This window comes from Benincasa hispida, chromosome 10 (genome assembly GCF_027475165.1).
Source record: "Benincasa hispida cultivar pf3 chromosome 10, pf3_genome.v1.1, whole genome shotgun sequence".
Classification (NCBI taxonomy): Eukaryota; Viridiplantae; Streptophyta; class Magnoliopsida; order Cucurbitales; family Cucurbitaceae; genus Benincasa; species Benincasa hispida.
In genome coordinates, this window is record NC_143487.1 from 13,169,495 (window position 1) to 13,187,396 (window position 17,902).

Sequence of the window (17,902 nt, forward strand, 5' to 3'; positions counted from 1 at the left end):
GAGAAATAGAACATGTTGACCTATTTAGGGAAACACACTCTAAAGGTGGCAAGTTCATGAACGAGGCAGCTGAAAATGCACATGTAATATTTTTTGTTTTACTTCCATGTTTTTTTCATTTCTAACTTCAGTCGCTCGTACTTACACATTTAATTAATATGTCTAGAATCAAATGTTAGAATTACAATCCAACCCCACTTCAGAAGGTTCTCAACCACTAACAGGGGATGAAATCTATGAGACGATTTTGGGTAGACGACCTGGATATTCAAAAGGCTTAGGTTGGGGCCCTAAACCTAAGTCAAGAAGGGGTAGAAGATCATCGAATTCGTCATCTACTCAAGCAACAGAGAGGGAAATGAAGGAATTGAGAGCCGATTTCGAACAGTCTCAGTCAAGGATTAAGGAACTTGAAGACGTTCAGAAACAAATGAAAGAGGATCATACAAGACAAATGGAAGAAATGAAAAAAAAAAAGATTGAAGACATGATCTGATCATAGAGAGGATGCCCATCGAATTAAGTATGATTACTACATTATTTAGTTGTCTAATATGTTGTTATCCTGCTGTGGTAGCAAAGTAGTTATGTCTTAGTAGTTTTATGATAAAGAATTGTTGGTTATCCTGTAGTTATGGTAGCCAAAGAACTGGATTTTGATGTGCTTTTTGTCGTTTTATCATTTTATCGTTTTTATGTGTTCATGAATGTTTATGAATTTGTAGGTTTTTGTATGTCTTTTGATGTTCGGGAGGTTTCATGCTTATCGTGGGGGATGGGTAGAGTTTGATTATACTCGTTTTGTCGTTGAACTTGGAGTTTTTGTGTGTTTATGAATGTTTATGAAGTTCTAATATGTTGTGGAGGGTGGGTTGAGATTTGGTTTAGATTGTTTTGAGAAGAAAGTTTAAGTTTTATGTGTATTCGTTCTTTTTATGAAGTTTGAATATATTGTGGGGGTGTGTAGAGTTCGGTTATAATCATTTTGGAGTTGAATTTGTAGGTTTTTGTGTGTTTTTTTATGTTCGGGAGGTTTCATGTTTGTCGTGGGGGGTGTGTGGAGTTTGATTATACTCATTTTGTCATTGAACTTGGAGTTTTTGTGTGTTTATGAATGTTTATGAAGTTTTAATGTATTGTGTGGGGTGGGTCAAGATTGGTTTAGATTGTTTTAGGAAGAAAGATTGAGTTTTATGTGTGTTTGCTCTTGTTTATGAAGTTTGAATATGTTGTGAGGGTGCGTAGAGTTTGGTTGTAATCGTTTTGGAGTTGAATTTGTACGTTTTTGTGTGTTTTTTTATGTTCGGGGGGTTTCATGTTTGTTGTGGGGGGTGGGTAGAGTTTAATTATACTCGTTTTGTCGTTGAACTTGGAGTTTTTGTGTGTTTATGAATGTTTATGAAGTTCTAATGTGTTGTGGGGGTGAGTCGAGTTTGGTTATACTCGGTTTGTTGTTGAACTTGGAGTTTTTGTGTGTTTAATGAATGTTTATGAAGTTCTAATGTGTTTTGGGGGGTGGGTTTAGATTGGTTTAGATTGTTTTGGAGAGAAAGTTTTAGTTTTATGTGTGTTCGTTCCTATTTATGAAGTTTGAATATGTTGTGGGGGGTGGGTTGAGATTGGTTTAGATTGTTTTGAGGAGAAAATTTGAGTTTTATGTGTGTTCGTTCTTGTTTATGAAGTTTTGTTTAGATTGTTTATTTATGAAGTTTGGTTGGACGATTATGACATTTGTGGGTGTTTTGTTTATGAAGTTTTAACGTGTTGTTGATGTTTAAAGATTATGACATTTGAATGTTTTTGTTTTATTGTAGGATGTTGTTCGGAGATGAGGTTGGACGATTGTTCAAGATGTTGTGTTCCAGACGTTGTTTTCTTTTTTGTATTTATTGACATTGTTTTCATTTTATTTCTTCTATGTATTTATGAAAACAAATTTCTTTTATTTAGTATCAAATTTGTTTTATTTTAGGATTTTGTAACTTTTCATTTATTTGTTTTAGTATGGACTTCATTTTCTTTGTTTTATTTATTATGTGAATCTGTTTGAGTTGGTTAATTATGTTTTACAAGTTATTTAGATCAAATTTAAAAAAATTATAAATTATAAATTAAAAAAATTTAAAAGACAATATTTAATTAATGAAGGAACTCCCCATGCATATTTTACTACATTGGGAGTTCCTGTAACTCTCGACAAATAAAACAACTTGTCGGGAGTTCTCGAACTCCCGAAGCATGAAACAAACCGTCGGGAGTTAGTCAAAGATCTCCCGATGCATTTATAGGGCGTCGGGAGTTCCGACGCCTTGTTTCATGCATCAAGAGTTCCTCTCCCGATGGATTTTTCTTACCACACTCCCAACGATCCATTATTTGTCGGGAGAGGTTCTCCCGACGCATTTTCCACCCTTTCCTAACGAATTGTGGCATCGAGAGAAGTGTGATTTCTTATAGTGTAAGTTCAAAACACACCCTCCCCCATAGATAAGATAAAAAAAAAAATTTCATCGTCCAACATCTTTAGATGCTTTTGACTCACTTTATTATGTCCTTCTGTAGGAATTAGGAAGCTCTTTTAAAAATACAAGTTGGCAAGTTTGACATTTAGATCAATGAGTATATTAGCATCAGACCCCAACAAATTAAAGGTAGGTCCAAGCTCTCTCCTTACAATTTTTCGTGTTTGTCTTAAAGAAGAAGATCCTAATTGTGTTGTATATGGATTCTTTTTCGCTATAAAAACCATCTGCAGGGTAATCATCACAATTCAAACCTATTATTAAACAAAATTCTCTGAGATCAAATTCTAAAATGTGTGCTTTTATATTAAAGGCCAATATGTTTTGTTGTGTAGTCGTACATTGTCTTCTAATCAGGTGTGATATGAGTTAAATGGGCACCCTTTTCATTTTCATATCTAAGAAGTGACCAAAAGGAACTTCCCTAAATAGTTGGAGTGATAGTTTATCTAAAGTCCCCATGTCAGATAAGACTTCTAATGTTATGAAGAAACTCACTTTCAAAGGGGTTATCCATTCACTTTCAGGAACTATTAATACATTTTCTGTTTATATAACAACATAAATATAAGAAAAAAACAACTACAAAAGTATAAATTTGTAAAATATCATTAGATTGTGGACCTTGAGATGTTGATGTAGATCCTTCCAATAATTTTCTATTTTCTTTCTCCATTTATACTAAAAACAAACAACAATATCACTTTATAGAATCATTACTTTCATATCACTGATAGTAGACTATTAGGTATATCATTTAAAGATGATATCAATGATATCCTTCTAATGTTATATACTTTCAGTGATAATACCAGTGATAGATAATATTAGTGAGAACAATAAATGAGTATCACTGATAGTAGATATCAATAATATAAATAGATAACATAATTAAACAATCAGCAAAGCACATATTCTATCAGTATTACCAATTGATAGCCCTAATTAGATAATAGGAAAACAATGATATCAATGAATCACTAATGATATCCAACTAATGATATCAAGTTGTAGTATAGAAAGCATATTTATCACCTTCATACTATAGGAAAAGGAGATAAATCCATCAACAAACTTTAGATAGGAAATAGAGATAGTAGATTTCAGTGATAATCTATCAGTAATATACTTCAATATCCATAGCAATGTAATAAGACTATCACTTATGTTGCTATCAATGTATGAGGCTATGACTCATGTTGCTATCAAGTTTTTCCAGTTTACATACAATATATTGAATACTAGAAAGCCTAAAATAGCTTACTATCAACAAACTACCAACATACTATCATTACAAGGCAGGAACAACATACATAATAAACATAGTTGTCATTACTTGCAAACGAAAATAGCAATCAAACACGGTACAATGAACTTCACAAGATCAACTTTTGTTCAGAAAGAAAAGCTTTCACAGTGATCAAAATGTGGAATAAAACTTGTGAAACACTTAATGCATTAAAAGAATCACCAAATATTAATCAAATAAAATAGACCGAGAGGATGTAAATTGAAATTGAAGCAATAAAATTGTGGGTTGTGATTAAAATTGAAGGTTTGGTAGAATAAGAATCAGTGTTCACTGCATCTCACCAACTAATCCACTTAATACAAAATGAATCTCTGAAAATCTCTAAAAAAAAATGGAGAATGTATATAGCCCTAATTTGAAGAAAATCAATGAACTATCAACAACATATCGACAAATATCATTTGAAATCGAAATAAAAACTACTCACACTGATTTTAGGACTTTGGAAGAGGAATTGACAGGAATAGACGATGACCAAAGAATCAAAATCACTACTATCAACAGAAGAAGAACGATACCCTAAATCAGTGAGATGGTTTCAAAGGATGGCTATCAGTGACAAAGAGACAAAGAATCGGAGAAGAAGAGACGAAAAAGAAGAGTCGAAGAAGAGAAAAAGGCATACCTTTTGAATTTTGGAGTGAAATCGAAGGGAAGACGAACAATCGCACGGTTTCAAAGGATGACCATCAGTGATTGTGGGTGTTATTGGTTGCATGGTTTGAGATGAGCTTTTTTGAAAATGGGTTAGATCGTGGATATCTTTTTTAGTTTCTTTAGATATTTGGGCCTAAATTTGTACTATATTTACAATTTTTTTTTATTTTTATAAACTCTAATATTTATTGACTGATGGCTATCTATACAAGCAATCTATATTTTATCATATTTTCATTGACGTCTTAATTAGTATCGATATTTGGACAAAGACTTAAAAGAAAAGATATTTTGTAATGAAAGTGAAACGACGTCGTAAGTAAGGATAGATCTAAGGGCTGAGGAATGAAGAAGAGTCCGGGAGATGGCCCGCCCATCTCTGGCAATGGCAATTCCCGAGTTGACTCACTGGTCTCTCTCGTCTCGTCTCGTCTCTGTGTTTGCTGAGCCAACCCTATTGCTTCTCTTTCTTCCTTCCTTCCTTCTTCTTCTTTACCAATTCCCGTTCCCTCACGCTTTCTCCTTTTCCCTTCCTTCTGCCCCTTTTTCGTCTTTTCCCCTCATCTTCTTCTTCTTCTTCTTCTTCCTCTTCCCAATCCGACGTTCCTTCTCCCTCCACGTCATCATCGTCTTCTTCAATCCTTTTCCACCTGCTCTTCTTCTCCCCTTAACCACAGTTTATATTTAACCCTACCCCCTTTTTCCTTTTAGGGTTTCCATTGCTTTTCCTTTTCATGTTTTCCCGATTTCCCTTCTGGGTTTTGCTTCGAGCCTTGCGATTTCCGCTATATGCTTATCTGGGTTTCCTCTACAGCTTAATCTGAGGTATTATTTGTTGTTTTTGCTTCGATGTTGTTGAATTTGATATGTATATGTCCTTTTTTTTCTTTTTAATTGTTGGATTTTCGTTTTGGTTTTGGGTGAATGTTGATATTAAATTTGGTGTTTTTGGGGTGTTGTAGGGTCTAGGTTGAGTTGGGTATGTTTCGCTTTGGAGTTCTTGGAATTTGGTAGTCGGTGGAGTTGATTTGGTTTTTGTTCTGAGTTGCATTGGGATTGATTTGGGTTTTGTATTCCATGGCTATTGAGAAGAACAATTTTAAGGTTTCGAGGTTGGACTATGAGTTTTCACCTGGGAGTAAGAAGAGTATTTCCAGTGATGAGGATGAGCTTCAAAGACGTACCTCTGCTGTGGAGTCTGATGATGACGACGATGAGTTTGATGATGCAGATTCTGGGGCAGGGTCTGATGATTATGATTCGCTGGAATGGGCAGAGACTGGAGTGGAATTTTGTCACGTTGATAATCAGACTTGTAGTATTCCTCTCGAGTTGTATGATCTTCCGGGTTTGGAAGATATATTGTCAGTCGATGTATGGAATGAATGTCTAAGTGATGAAGAGCGGTTTAGCCTCTCTAAGTATCTCCCAGATATGGACCAAGAGACTTTTATGCTCACGCTAAAAGAGCTTTTTACAGGTAGTAACTTCCATTTTGGAAGCCCTATAAAGATGTTATTTAGCATGTTGAAGGGGGGATTATGTGAGCCAAGAGTTGCCCTTTACCGTCATGGACTGAAATTTTTCCAGAGGCGGCAACATTATCATCTTCTGAGGAAGCATCAGAACAATATGGTTAGCAGCCTTTGCCAGATGAGAGATGCTTGGCTTAACTGTAGAGGATACAGCATGGATGAGAGGCTCCGTGTCCTAAATCTTATGCGAAGTCAAAAAAGTTTCCATGATGAGAGGGCTGAAGGCTTAGAAACTGACTCGTCAGATAGAATCTCAGGTGAGGGGTTCCATCGAAGGTTCAAGGACAAGATAATGGCTTCTAAAATGCCCAACTTTTCTTCATATAATGCAAGTTCCAATTTAGATTTTCCTTCAGGGGGTCGGTTGACTAATCTTGAAGCACTAGAATATGGAAAACAGAATTCCAAGGGTACATTTAAGTTGGCTGGATCCAAGTTTCCTTCTTTAGTGGAACCCATGGTCCGCCTTCCTTCAGCTTATAATGATTTGGATATTAACTCAAGGCCGTATGGATCAATAGGTGATCTCCCTCAACTGAGAAAGGTAGGTGGATATGATTCAGGCCCAATGCTTAGGATAAGGGATGAGACAAGGATTGGTGATGCTAATGAAGAAACAACCTACAGAAAGGGTACCCCACGGGATCGAAAGACCTCATTTGGTGGTGGAATGGATAAGGGGGTTCTAGAAGCTGGTAAGAGATATGAGGCTTTGAGTGGTAACATTTTTGACAATTTCATTGGACTTCCGTTGTCATCAAAAGGTGATTTGTATGGAAAGAACAAGAATTTGTTTCCAAAGAGGGGTGTTGTGGCTGAAAAGCCCACCAGCATGAGGACATCCTACAATCCTTCCAAAAAAACCAAATTGCCTGAAAATTCTCAGTTAATTGGGGATCAAACCAAGTCTACAAAGGGCGGCATTTCTCAGGTCCCACGTAAAGGTACTAAAGTTGACCCTGAAGATCTTGCCAGTTCACTCCAACATACCAAGATTCAAGGGAAGTCTTCTGGTATGGATCCACTGTTTAAAAATACTGACTGGAACATTAGGGGAAAGAAATGGAAGACTGGTATGGAGCCTAGTGATCTTAGTTATGGAGCATATAGATCTCCCTCACCTCAGGTAAATGAGGGACATCTGCTCTCTGAATTAAGAGCGAAACCTTCAAAAAAGAAAACTAAAGGAAGATTTGTCCAGAAAGGGGGATCAGACCCTGCTTCCTCCAAAGGAAACAAAAAGTTCATTAGAGGTGAAGAAACAGAATCAGACTCATCTGAGCAGTTTGAAGATGATGAGGATAGCAATCCTTTATTGAGGAGTAAGTTGGCCTATCCCAGTGTAATGGAAATTTCACAGTCTTCATTGTTGAATTCTGGCTTAGATCCTAAAAAGGTCAAGTATGTCAAGAAAGATATTAAGGAGCACACTGGTAGTCTTGATCCACTATCATACTCCAAAAAGATTGTTAATAAATCTCCTCAGCATGGATATGCCTTTAGTGGAGTTAACAGTATGAAAACAAGGCAGGGAAAGATTCAAGACTCTGGTTCTTTCCAAGAGCTATCCTCCAAAGTGTCAGAAAAGAGCTTCCTCCCAGTTTTGGATACATTCAGTGATGATGATGATGATGGGAAGAAAAATTCCAAAATGTTCAATAATGGCCAGTTGCAAAAAGAACCTAGCAAAAGGTCACGTAAATCCTCATCTAAGGTCCTCACTACCGAGGGAAAACAGAAAGGCAGGGGCAACCTTGATCTTTCTGTGCAGTCAAGAAATCTGCCCGATTATGCTGTTGATGAAGAAGATGATACCCATGAGATTAGATTATTTGAAGATGATTATGGAGCTGATAGATTTCCACAGGCAGGTCTGCAAAGTGAGTCATTTATGGGCATTTCCGGTGAAAGACCTGATGGTCCTTTACTAGGATGTAACTCAGTAAAGAAGAAAAGGAAGGTGAAAGCGGACGTGACAGAAATGGATAGAAAGGATGAAGGTGAATTGCAGAGCGACACCCTCCAACAAATTAAAGATTCCACTTCATCGAAGAAAAAGACAAAGAAGAGGCAGAAGGCTGACAGTTATAGTTCTGATGTGGGAACAACTGAACCTCCTGCTATAGAAACGGTGGCAGTGGATATGGAGCAGGAAACAAAGCCTCAGAGAAATTCGTTCCCATTGATTACACCTACAGTTCACACTGGATTTTCATTCTCGATCATGCATCTTCTTTCTGCAGTTCGCTTGGCCATGATTACTCCACTTCCAGAAGATATGTTAGAACCCATAAAGGAGAAGAAGAAAAGGCATGAGGGTGACATCACGGTAGATCTTTCTCATGATAACAAGGCAGATGTGAATAACGTAGAACAGGCTGAGGAAGTAAATGTTCCTTCGCTAACAGTTCAAGATATAGTAGATCGCGTGAAATCTAACCCTGGGGATCCTAGCATTCTTGAGACGCAAGAACCACTTCTGGATTTGGTGAGAGGGGTTCTGAAGATATTTTCATCAAAAACAGCGCCTTTAGGAGCTAAGGGCTGGAAGATGCTAGCAGTTTATGAAAAATCAACGAAAACATGGTCATGGATTGGCCCAGTTTCTCGAAGTTCAACAGATTATGAGGCCATTGAAGAGGTGACGTCACCTGAAGCTTGGGGTCTTCCCCACAAGATGCTTGTTAAGTTGGTTGACTCATTTGCCAATTGGCTTAAAAGTGGCCAAGAAACTCTTCAACTAATAGGAAGTCTTCCAGCTCCTCCTGCCTCGTTAATTCATTTCAATGTTGATGAGAAAGAAAGGTTTAGAGACTTGAGGGCTCAGAAGAGTCTTAATACTATTAGCTCCAGTACTGAAGAGGTGAGGGACTATTTTCGTCGAGAAGAAATTCTTAGGTACTCAATTCCTGATCGTGCTTTCTCCTACACGGCAGCCGATGGTAAAAAATCCATTGTTGCTCCCTTGAGAAGGTGTGGCGGTAAGCCTACTTCTAAGGCACGGGATCATTTCATGCTAAAGAAAGATCGCCCTCCACATGTCACAATTCTTTGTCTTGTGAGAGATGCTGCTGCACGATTGCCAGGAAGCATTGGGACCAGAGCAGATGTGTGTACGTTGATAAGAGATTCACAATATGTTGTGGAAGATGTATCTGATGCACAAGTTAATCAAGTTGTGAGTGGTGCATTGGACAGATTGCATTATGAACGTGATCCTTGTGTGCAATTTGATGGTGAAAGAAAACTGTGGGTTTATTTGCATAGAGAACGTGAAGAAGAAGATTTTGAGGACGATGGTACATCATCTACTAAGAAATGGAAGAGGCCTAAAAAAGATGTGATTGAGCAATCATCTAATCGTGGACTTGTGACAGTAGCTTACCATGCATCTGGAGAACAATCTGGATATGACATTTGCTCTGATCTCAACACAGAACCCCCGTGTATTGATGATGTTAAAGGAATGGAACAAATTTATGGTGATGCGAGGCAAAATCTGGAGCATGACATGGAGAACAATCATGAATCTGATCATGATGAGATGTGTCCAGGTTCACAGATTATGAAGGCTTCTAATCCTATGGAAGAGACCAGATTGATATGCCAAGAAAATTCCACCAATGAAGATTTTGACGATGAAGCGTTTGGGAGGGAACGGCCGGTCGGATTCCTAAGTGCGAGCATATCATAATGAGTACTGCAGGTAGTTGTCAGACTGGCGTTAACTTTTTGAATTTGGATGCCGTCCCTGTATGAATTGGGGCGTCTTTACTATTGAAATGTTTTGGATTGAATATTTTGCCTTCCTTCTACTTGTTATAAGTTGTTCTATTAGTCTGTGACTGTGTATCTCTTTTTAGTTCTCTAATTTGAGATATTTAAGGTAAATTTTGTAAATTATCAAAATAAAAAGGAGAAAGTATACATTGTGAAGTTGTAAATAATTCAAATAATCTCTGCATGGATCCATTCTTTTTTTATGCATGCTTCCCACGAGCATCTCAGTGCCATCACTTTCATCCGCTATAATAACTAGATCTGTTTAGCTGGAATTCAGTTTCCTGACATAGTTAAACTATAGTTTTGCTATTTTCTTTTTGAATTATTCATTGATTTACTGCTTACAAGTGATTTTTACTGTCTTTCAATTTTCGGGGGCGTCCAATAAAATTGGAACGAGACTATAAAGGGCTGTTGATCAAATTTGTTGTTTAAGTAGTGTCAAAATGCGAGACGACTTATTTTCATTGGTGCTACTTTGAATTTTGAACCTTTAATTAATGGCCAAGAACATGTTCTGGAACGTGAATTGCCAGAAAAGATATGTTCTTAACTTCTCATGGGTTTGAGCATGGAGTGGCATTAAGCTTCTTATCTTGTTAAGCGGACAGAAAATATTTTGATTATGGAAAAGGTTCTATTCTGATAAAAAAAAGAGTATTTCCCAATGAGTTAGATGGATATTAAAAGTTGCAACCTGTACATTGTGCACTGAATATGCTTACTATTTGATGTTGTATGGGTCCAACTTCCAACTACTAACAAAGTTTCAACTTGTTTTTATCTTCTGCAGAGCTAATTTGTGTTGTTTCGATGAGGCTCATGACAGATTGAAGGGGCATTATTTTTGCATTTTACAAGTGTATATTGATTTGCCCTGGTGCACATAGAATAGAGACATGCATCTAAAGCTTTGAGGGCCTTGACAATGTCATAGCACAGGTAGATATTTTGTTCACTTGTAGATTAGTTACAAATTTACTTCTTTTTTCCCCCCGAAGTGTAAATGAGAAAACGGGCCAATTTCATAAATTTGGTTGGTCATCTACATATTTTATTAATTAGATGTAGAAAAAGAATTTTTTCCCCATGTTTGGTTGATTTGAAGCTGCAAAATGAAAGATCAGAAGCTGTAGATTCTCATCCGCCAGCCATACATAAGTAAACATGAAAGGACAGAGAGATCAAAGTCAAGTTAGTGTCGGTTTGGAATGACCTTTTAGGTGCTTAAAAAGTGTTTTAAGCACCTAAAAGGTCATTCCAAACAGGCTCTTAAACAGGTACGAAAAGCTCGTTTCTTGTTACTTATGACCTATAGGTGCATGACTTTATTTTCTCTGTTTTGATGAGATGGAAAGAATTTTGTAGGTTGGGTTCTTATGCTGCTATTGTATATTTGTTCCTCTAGAAAATGATCATCTTCCTTTTAAGACTTTATAGAGCTGTCTAAAGCATCCCAAGGCATCAAATGTGATGATAGATTTTTAGTTTTAAAATCATCTCCATAGTTGTGGCCTAGCCTGCAAGCTTTATATATTATTGTGTTTTCCCAGACCTTTTTGAAATAATTTGCAGTAGTTTTAAATTTTAAATAACTTTTTATTTTATATATTCATAAGAATAAATTATAAAAATATTATTTATAGTACAACAGCAGGGATGGAGATCGAACCTTCAACTTCTAAGAAGGAAGGTCATGTTAATTAAGGTTGAGCTAAGTTCACTTTGGTGGAAATACTTTTCAACTATAGTAAATTGCTATATATTTACCATTAATCCTTAAATCGAAGGAGAAGCTCTATTAGGAAGAAGCTAAATCATGTTGAAATTCAAAGAATTTGGAACAATGTTCTAGTTCTGAAACCACTTGGAACAAAGAGATCCTTTGTTCAAAATGGGTCCTCCATGAATGAAGGGCCAGTCATTCACGAAGGATAGCGGTGATGGTCGATGGAATAATTGATGGCCTAATTTATTTGAACCATTTTTCATGTTTCAGTTTCTAAAATGGTTCTTTTGAAACGTTCAAATAGACATCAAATTCATAAAACTTTACTTGATTATACTTACTGATATACAAGACCAAAACGAATGAGATTATTTCAAAATTCTTTCCCAGAACAGCTTTTCTATTCAAAAAAAGAAATAAAAATAGAAGGAACTTTTATTCTAAAAATTGGAAAGTGTTATTCAAAACACTAATGAACTCCATCTTCTCCATATTCCTTGATGGCATACATACTCGTAATAACAATAATAGTACACTATAATTTAAAAAAGAAAGTCTTGACTTCTCATCCAAAAAGTTAATTAACTTTGAAAAGCATTAGTTCTTGTCCTCCTTTTGATGATAAAGACTCTTTTAAATTATGCTCATTTGCCTTATCTTTATGGGCTTCAGACTCAAAAAAATATATATATATTCTTCAACTTGCTCTTTCTTTCACCTTTATTTGAAATTTGAACTCATAAACTTTGGTCATTTTTGGAAATGACCCTTTGATGTGGAAAACCCACACGGTTCCTCAACATCAAAGTTAAATTAAATCATACCCATTTATATAGGCATCTATTTTATATATGCCCTCTTGTTAAATCATGTTGAAAATACTTTATTTTTATTTTTTTTCATGAATGGTGATACGATAATATGGGCATCTCTAAAATTGCCTTTCGAACATATTAGTTGGAGGAGGAAATGAAGAAAGTTCTGTAAGGCTTTTCCTCAAAGAGGCCCCCATTGAAGTGGGTTTACTGTTGTTTTGAAAATTTGCTTATTTTCCAGCTTCGAATCCCAATTTCTTCACAAAGCAAAAGTTTCTTCTTTTTTCCCCTCATATTTTTATAGGTCATTGGGTCCTCCATTTTTGGGCACGACAACCCACCATCAAATTTTATTGTTCATGAGCATAATAAAAGGCCACATTTCTTTTTTCCTAATTTTAATATTCATTGAATGGAGAAAAATAAAAAGTTATTAAGAGTGAGGATTCTTGAGTTTGAGGAGATTCTTTCGTCCTTTTTTTTGGGGGGGGGGGGGTAAAGGCGAAGGGTAAGTAGTTAAAGACCAACCATCGAACGAAACGTTAATCCTTCTTCTTCTTTTCTTTTCTTTTTTTTTTTTTTTTTTTTTTTTTTTTTTTTTTTTTGGGGGTCAAATGCTCCATTTTTTGAAGTGATATAAATGTAGAAGTACGAGATATGATGGACCCACTTGCAAGATCCTTCTTTAGAGACTTCCTTTGACCAATATATAAATAGAGCAATAATTGCCTACATTCTAATTGTGCACATCTACTTACACATAATTTACATATATATATATATATATAAAAGAAAAAGAAAAAGTAAAAAGAATTGTCACGTGAAAAATTGTGATTGAATAATTGAGCGACTCACACAAAATAAACATGATATACTTAAGTATTTTCATATAAATATGTAATATTTTTCATATATATATATACACTTGGGCTATGCCCATTTGGTCTTTTTCTTTTCTCACTAGTTATTAACGTCGTTTTAATCATACACACATTCGGGCTATATACATATAGAGTGACGTTTAAAAATCAAAACAAAATTTGTGCTAAAGCATTTGTTTATGAGCTCCTCTATCATGTTTAACAAAAACGTGTTGTTAGGTAAAAAGAAGTCTTGTTAAAAGAGCTTCCACTAAATAATTTCCACGTAACTTAGTTAGAGATAAAGCATAAATCAATCATTGATTAGATTTCTTTTAATTAAACGAGTGGCCCTCATAGATTTAAATCTCTTACATCTAGGTCGAAGACATATCTTAATAGTTGAATTATGTGTTCAATCTCATGATTAGATTAAAAAAAAAAAGTACGACAATTTACATATAGCTAATTTTGGCAAGATTTTGTGGTTAAAATATCGTTGACCTTAACATAGCACCAGGTTTAAGGCACACTCGTACTCCGTTTAAGAAGTTGTAAGTTTGAACAGTTATCTACTTATTTGTGGAGATAATGTTTAAAGAAAAATAGTGACTATAATATCCTTACCCTTGATATAATATATATCTCAAATCACTTATTAATCATATTATTTTTTCTAATTGTAAAAAAAAAAAAAAAAAAAAAAAAGCTAATGATGTTTCAGTGTAATTATCTGTTAATAGCCATGAGATATGAGTTTAAAAAAGATCTATACAGTCTCTATAACTATTAGATACAAATTTTAAGTGTGTGCAAATTCTTTAATACAAATATAATAATATAAAATTGTCAACTACATTGCAACGATCAGGTCGAACAATCTGGACAAAATCGGTTCATATTTCTATAACCAACGGAGATTATTTTTCTAAAAAATAACAGTAAAAAAGTCAACGATTTTAAAAATTCGCTTTTTTCCAAAAAAAAAAAATAAATAAAAAAAAATAATTAAATAAATACGTGGCGTCATATTCCACGTCATCATCCGAACTCGCATGGTAGTATAAGTAGTCCCTCAATGCCGCATTTGTATTCTCCAAACTCTCTCGAGCTTCCTCTTCCCCCCCCCCCCCTCTCTCTCTCTCTCTCTCTCACGCGCCTTCTAATCGGAACCCTTTCGTATTGTCACGCGCCGCCGTCCCTCCACATGGCCTTTTCCCCATTTCTCTCCGCCGCCTCACATTCCTCCGCCGACCTCGCAGGCGTTGATTTTGACTGGTTGCCCGATTCTTCCATCAACAAGCTTTGGAACTCTGAATTTTCCGACAGTTGTGGCGACGGTTCACCGACTTCTCCGCCGCAATCCCTAACAATCCGTCCATCAAATAACAATTTTTTATTACACCAATCTTTTCCCCACCTTGATCCTTCTCTCCAATCCAATGATTTATTTCTTCAACGCACCTTTTCTTCCTCGTCACCACCGCCCTCCGCCTCAGCCCCCACCGCCGCCAATAGACTTATCAACAGGCCGCTATTCCCCGCCGGCGATTTTCAGGTGAGGCTTATAAGAATTACCAAAAACAAAATTAATCAGGGTAATTATCATTCTTATTACAATAAATTATTCGGTGAAACAAATGGTTAAACATTTGAAGATCGGAGAAAACGTCGTCATAATGTGATGATCATATCAAATAAATTTCCATTCGATATAGATTAAAATTTAGTTTACTATTAATAGGACAATCGTAACTAACCTGGCAATCACATTGAATAATCTTGATATGATTAAATTCAAAATTGTTAGTCATTAAAATAATTTATCTAATTAATGAAAGCTACTACAATCATGTTCAACTTCCATGCAAAGGATGATTAAAATATTTGGCTTTTCATGATTCCAAAGAGTTTGCTTTGTTTTAATATAATTCTTTTGGCAAATTAAAAAAGTATTATGGCATTTAGAATTATACACTTAAACTTTTTATGATAAAAATTGAGTCTTTAGGTTTACACAAATAATATTAAAATTAAACTCTTAAACTAATATAATTGTTGAAACGATGATACATTGATAAATTTGAGGGTTTAATTTTAACATTTATATAAGTTGAGGGGTCAATTTTTACCAATGAAAATTTGAAGATGTAATTAGAATTACCACCATACTTCAAGGGTGAATTTTGCAAAAATGTCCTATTTATTTTTTTAAAAAAGGGGTATTGGGTATAATATTTGAGTGAATGGCATTAAAAGTAACATATTATAGTATTAATTTTTATAAGACTAATTTGCACCTATTTCCATGTATCTCATGTATCTCTTAACTGAATAGAACAAAAGTTTACCATGTGACAAATATTAATTGGATAACGGTGGATTACAGAAAGCTTGAAATGCAGCCAAATATATTTTTTATTATTAAATTGTGTTTGAATAATTATTAATGAGTTTGAGAAATGGGAATGGCAGAGGAATAATCAGAGAGCAGAGAGTCCAGTTTCATGTGAAAGTAGCATCACCATTGAAGGGATGAGCAGAGCATGTAGGTATAGCCCAGAAGAGAAGAAGGAAAGAATTGAAAGATATAGGACCAAAAGAAACCAGAGGAACTTCAACAAGAAGATTAAGGTTTCATATATTTATTTTTTAGCTTTCTTTCTCATATTCTTCTTTATCTACTTGAAATTTTAATGGATTAATTCTGTAGAATAAATAATTTCACCTCTTATTCTACCTACATGTTATTTCGTAGATTCTAGATGCCAACAACTATCAAGTTATAAAATTATAATAATTCAAAATAATATAATTGCATTAGATTTACATTTATCTATGGTTAAATTACAAATTTGGTCTATGTGGTTTGAAGAATATCATAATTTAGTCCCTATGATTTAAAAAAGTTAGAATTTAATCTCTACGCTTCAATAAAACTTCCTATATAACTTTATGGTTTGATTTTATAATAAGGATCTTATCAAACCCTAAGGACTAAATTCTAATTTTCTTCAAATTATAGGGACAAAATTTACAATTTAACTTTTTATGTGTAGCTATCTGTTATTTCAATTTCATCTTGATCTTTTTGCTTCTGTCACATCTAATTTATAAGAAACTCCAAAGTACCCTTTTATTCTCTCTCTTTCTCATTTTAAAAGGCTGAAAGGTCAATTCAATATTTAGAAGAGGGTAACAATGGAAAAGACAGATTTTAAAACCATCCCAAAATGGGTCCAAAAGCCAATTAAACAACGTTTCATTCAATGAAAAATCATAGGGCAATCAATCCTCTTCATGTCTTCTCAATAGATGTGATTTTTTCTTTAGGTCCTATTTATAATAATATTGATTGAGATACTTTTTAATTCTAATTAAGTAAATGAATCTCTTTTTGTAGATTATACTCACTAATATTATTTGGGTGTGGTTAAAGTATGCTTGTAGGAAGTCGTTGGCAGATAGTCGACCACGAATCAGAGGACGATTTGCAAGGTACAACGATGATGTAGTAAAGAATTATCCAATGCAATGGAGTCATGGGCAAGAAGAAGAACAAGAAGCAAATAATTGCGGTGATAATTGGATCAAGTATTTCATCGATGCATATTCCACGAACCTTATTCCATAAATCTCACACAACAACTAATAATGTAGTTTTAGTACTCAAGTTGCATTCGGCCTCTTCCATTTTGACCTGCCTCTCAATTACGTGAGAATTATATATTTACTTATTATAGCTTCTTCTCTTTCTTTTCCCTCTTCACATGTATGGAAAATTTAAAGTTAGTATAAAATATAATTGTAATAATAATGATGAAGAGAATGTTGTTGTTTGGGTTGTGAATATGAGGATTGAGGGTTTTCTTTTTAAATATTTAATAAATAATGGAACTCTTTTTCATCTTTTAGTGAAAAGGATATGACACTGATTGGTGTGAACAGAGAGAGGGGGGCCATTGTTGGAATTGATTCGAGCTGTGTTTGAGTGCTGAGGGATAAACGCCAAGATAAGTCAAAAAGGTAAAAGAATTTGAGTCATTGTCATTCAGAAAGAGAACAACAAAATGGATTGCAACTTAGTTTGGTGACAGTCGCAATCTTCAGAATCTAACCCTCATTCCATATTCCATAAGCCCTTCAACAATAGCTTATTCATCACACCATTCCATTCCACAAACTCATTAAGAATAAAAAGAAACAGAACTTTTATCACATTAGAACTTACTTTAAAAATACTTAAAAACACTTTCAAAAGAGGTTCTTGATTAGTGTTTTCATTAAAAGAATGTACTTAAGAGTACTCGTTGTCCTTCTAACTATATATCTCGATAATAACCTAAATGGACTAAATGTTAGTGGACTATGAAAGGAAATAAATGCATTGACCAATATGAGCATAGCTCACTAATAATTGACATGCACCCATTTCTTCGATATCCAAGGTTCAACTCTTCTACTTCCACTTATTTGTGTGTTAAAAGAAAGAGTAATATTTGAGTATATTCTAGACTGCACTCATTTTTTTTGTCACATGATATATTATAGTTGGACAATTGGGTGAGTTGCAAAAAGATAGCTGCAACATAAAAGACATAATTTTTTTAAAAAAAAAAATTATTAAAAAAAAATTGCAACCAATAAAGTGCCAGCAGTGAGGAAGATTCATGAAATCCCAAGCCTATA

The 17,902-nt window shown here is 34.8% G+C and overlaps 2 protein-coding genes and 1 long non-coding RNA gene across 3 annotated transcripts; 2 read left to right on the forward strand and 1 right to left on the reverse strand.

The window, feature by feature from the left end:
- Positions 1 to 3,004: 3,004 nt before the first annotated feature.
- Positions 3,005 to 4,627, reverse strand: LOC150033113 (uncharacterized). The gene is made up of 2 exons (XR_016523764.1): positions 4,460 to 4,627; positions 3,005 to 4,353 (listed from the first exon to the last, which is right to left on the reverse strand). It is a non-coding gene; the product is annotated as an uncharacterized LOC150033113 (long non-coding RNA).
- Positions 4,628 to 4,784: 157 nt separating this feature from the next.
- Positions 4,785 to 10,899, forward strand: LOC120089332 (nuclear factor kappa-B-binding-like protein). The gene is made up of 3 exons (XM_039046768.2): positions 4,785 to 5,316; positions 5,454 to 9,732; positions 10,603 to 10,899. Exon 2 carries the CDS (start codon positions 5,569 to 5,571, stop codon positions 9,718 to 9,720), a length of 4,152 nt encoding a protein of 1,383 aa, XP_038902696.1. The 5' UTR covers positions 4,785 to 5,316; positions 5,454 to 5,568; the 3' UTR covers positions 9,721 to 9,732; positions 10,603 to 10,899.
- A 3,411-nt stretch (positions 10,900 to 14,310) lies between these two features.
- Positions 14,311 to 17,134, forward strand: LOC120088812 (uncharacterized). The gene is made up of 3 exons (XM_039046252.2): positions 14,311 to 14,771; positions 15,689 to 15,847; positions 16,653 to 17,134. Exons 1-3 carry the CDS (start codon positions 14,421 to 14,423, stop codon positions 16,845 to 16,847), a joined length of 705 nt encoding a protein of 234 aa, XP_038902180.1. The 5' UTR covers positions 14,311 to 14,420; the 3' UTR covers positions 16,848 to 17,134.
- The last annotated feature ends 768 nt before the right edge of the window (positions 17,135 to 17,902 follow it).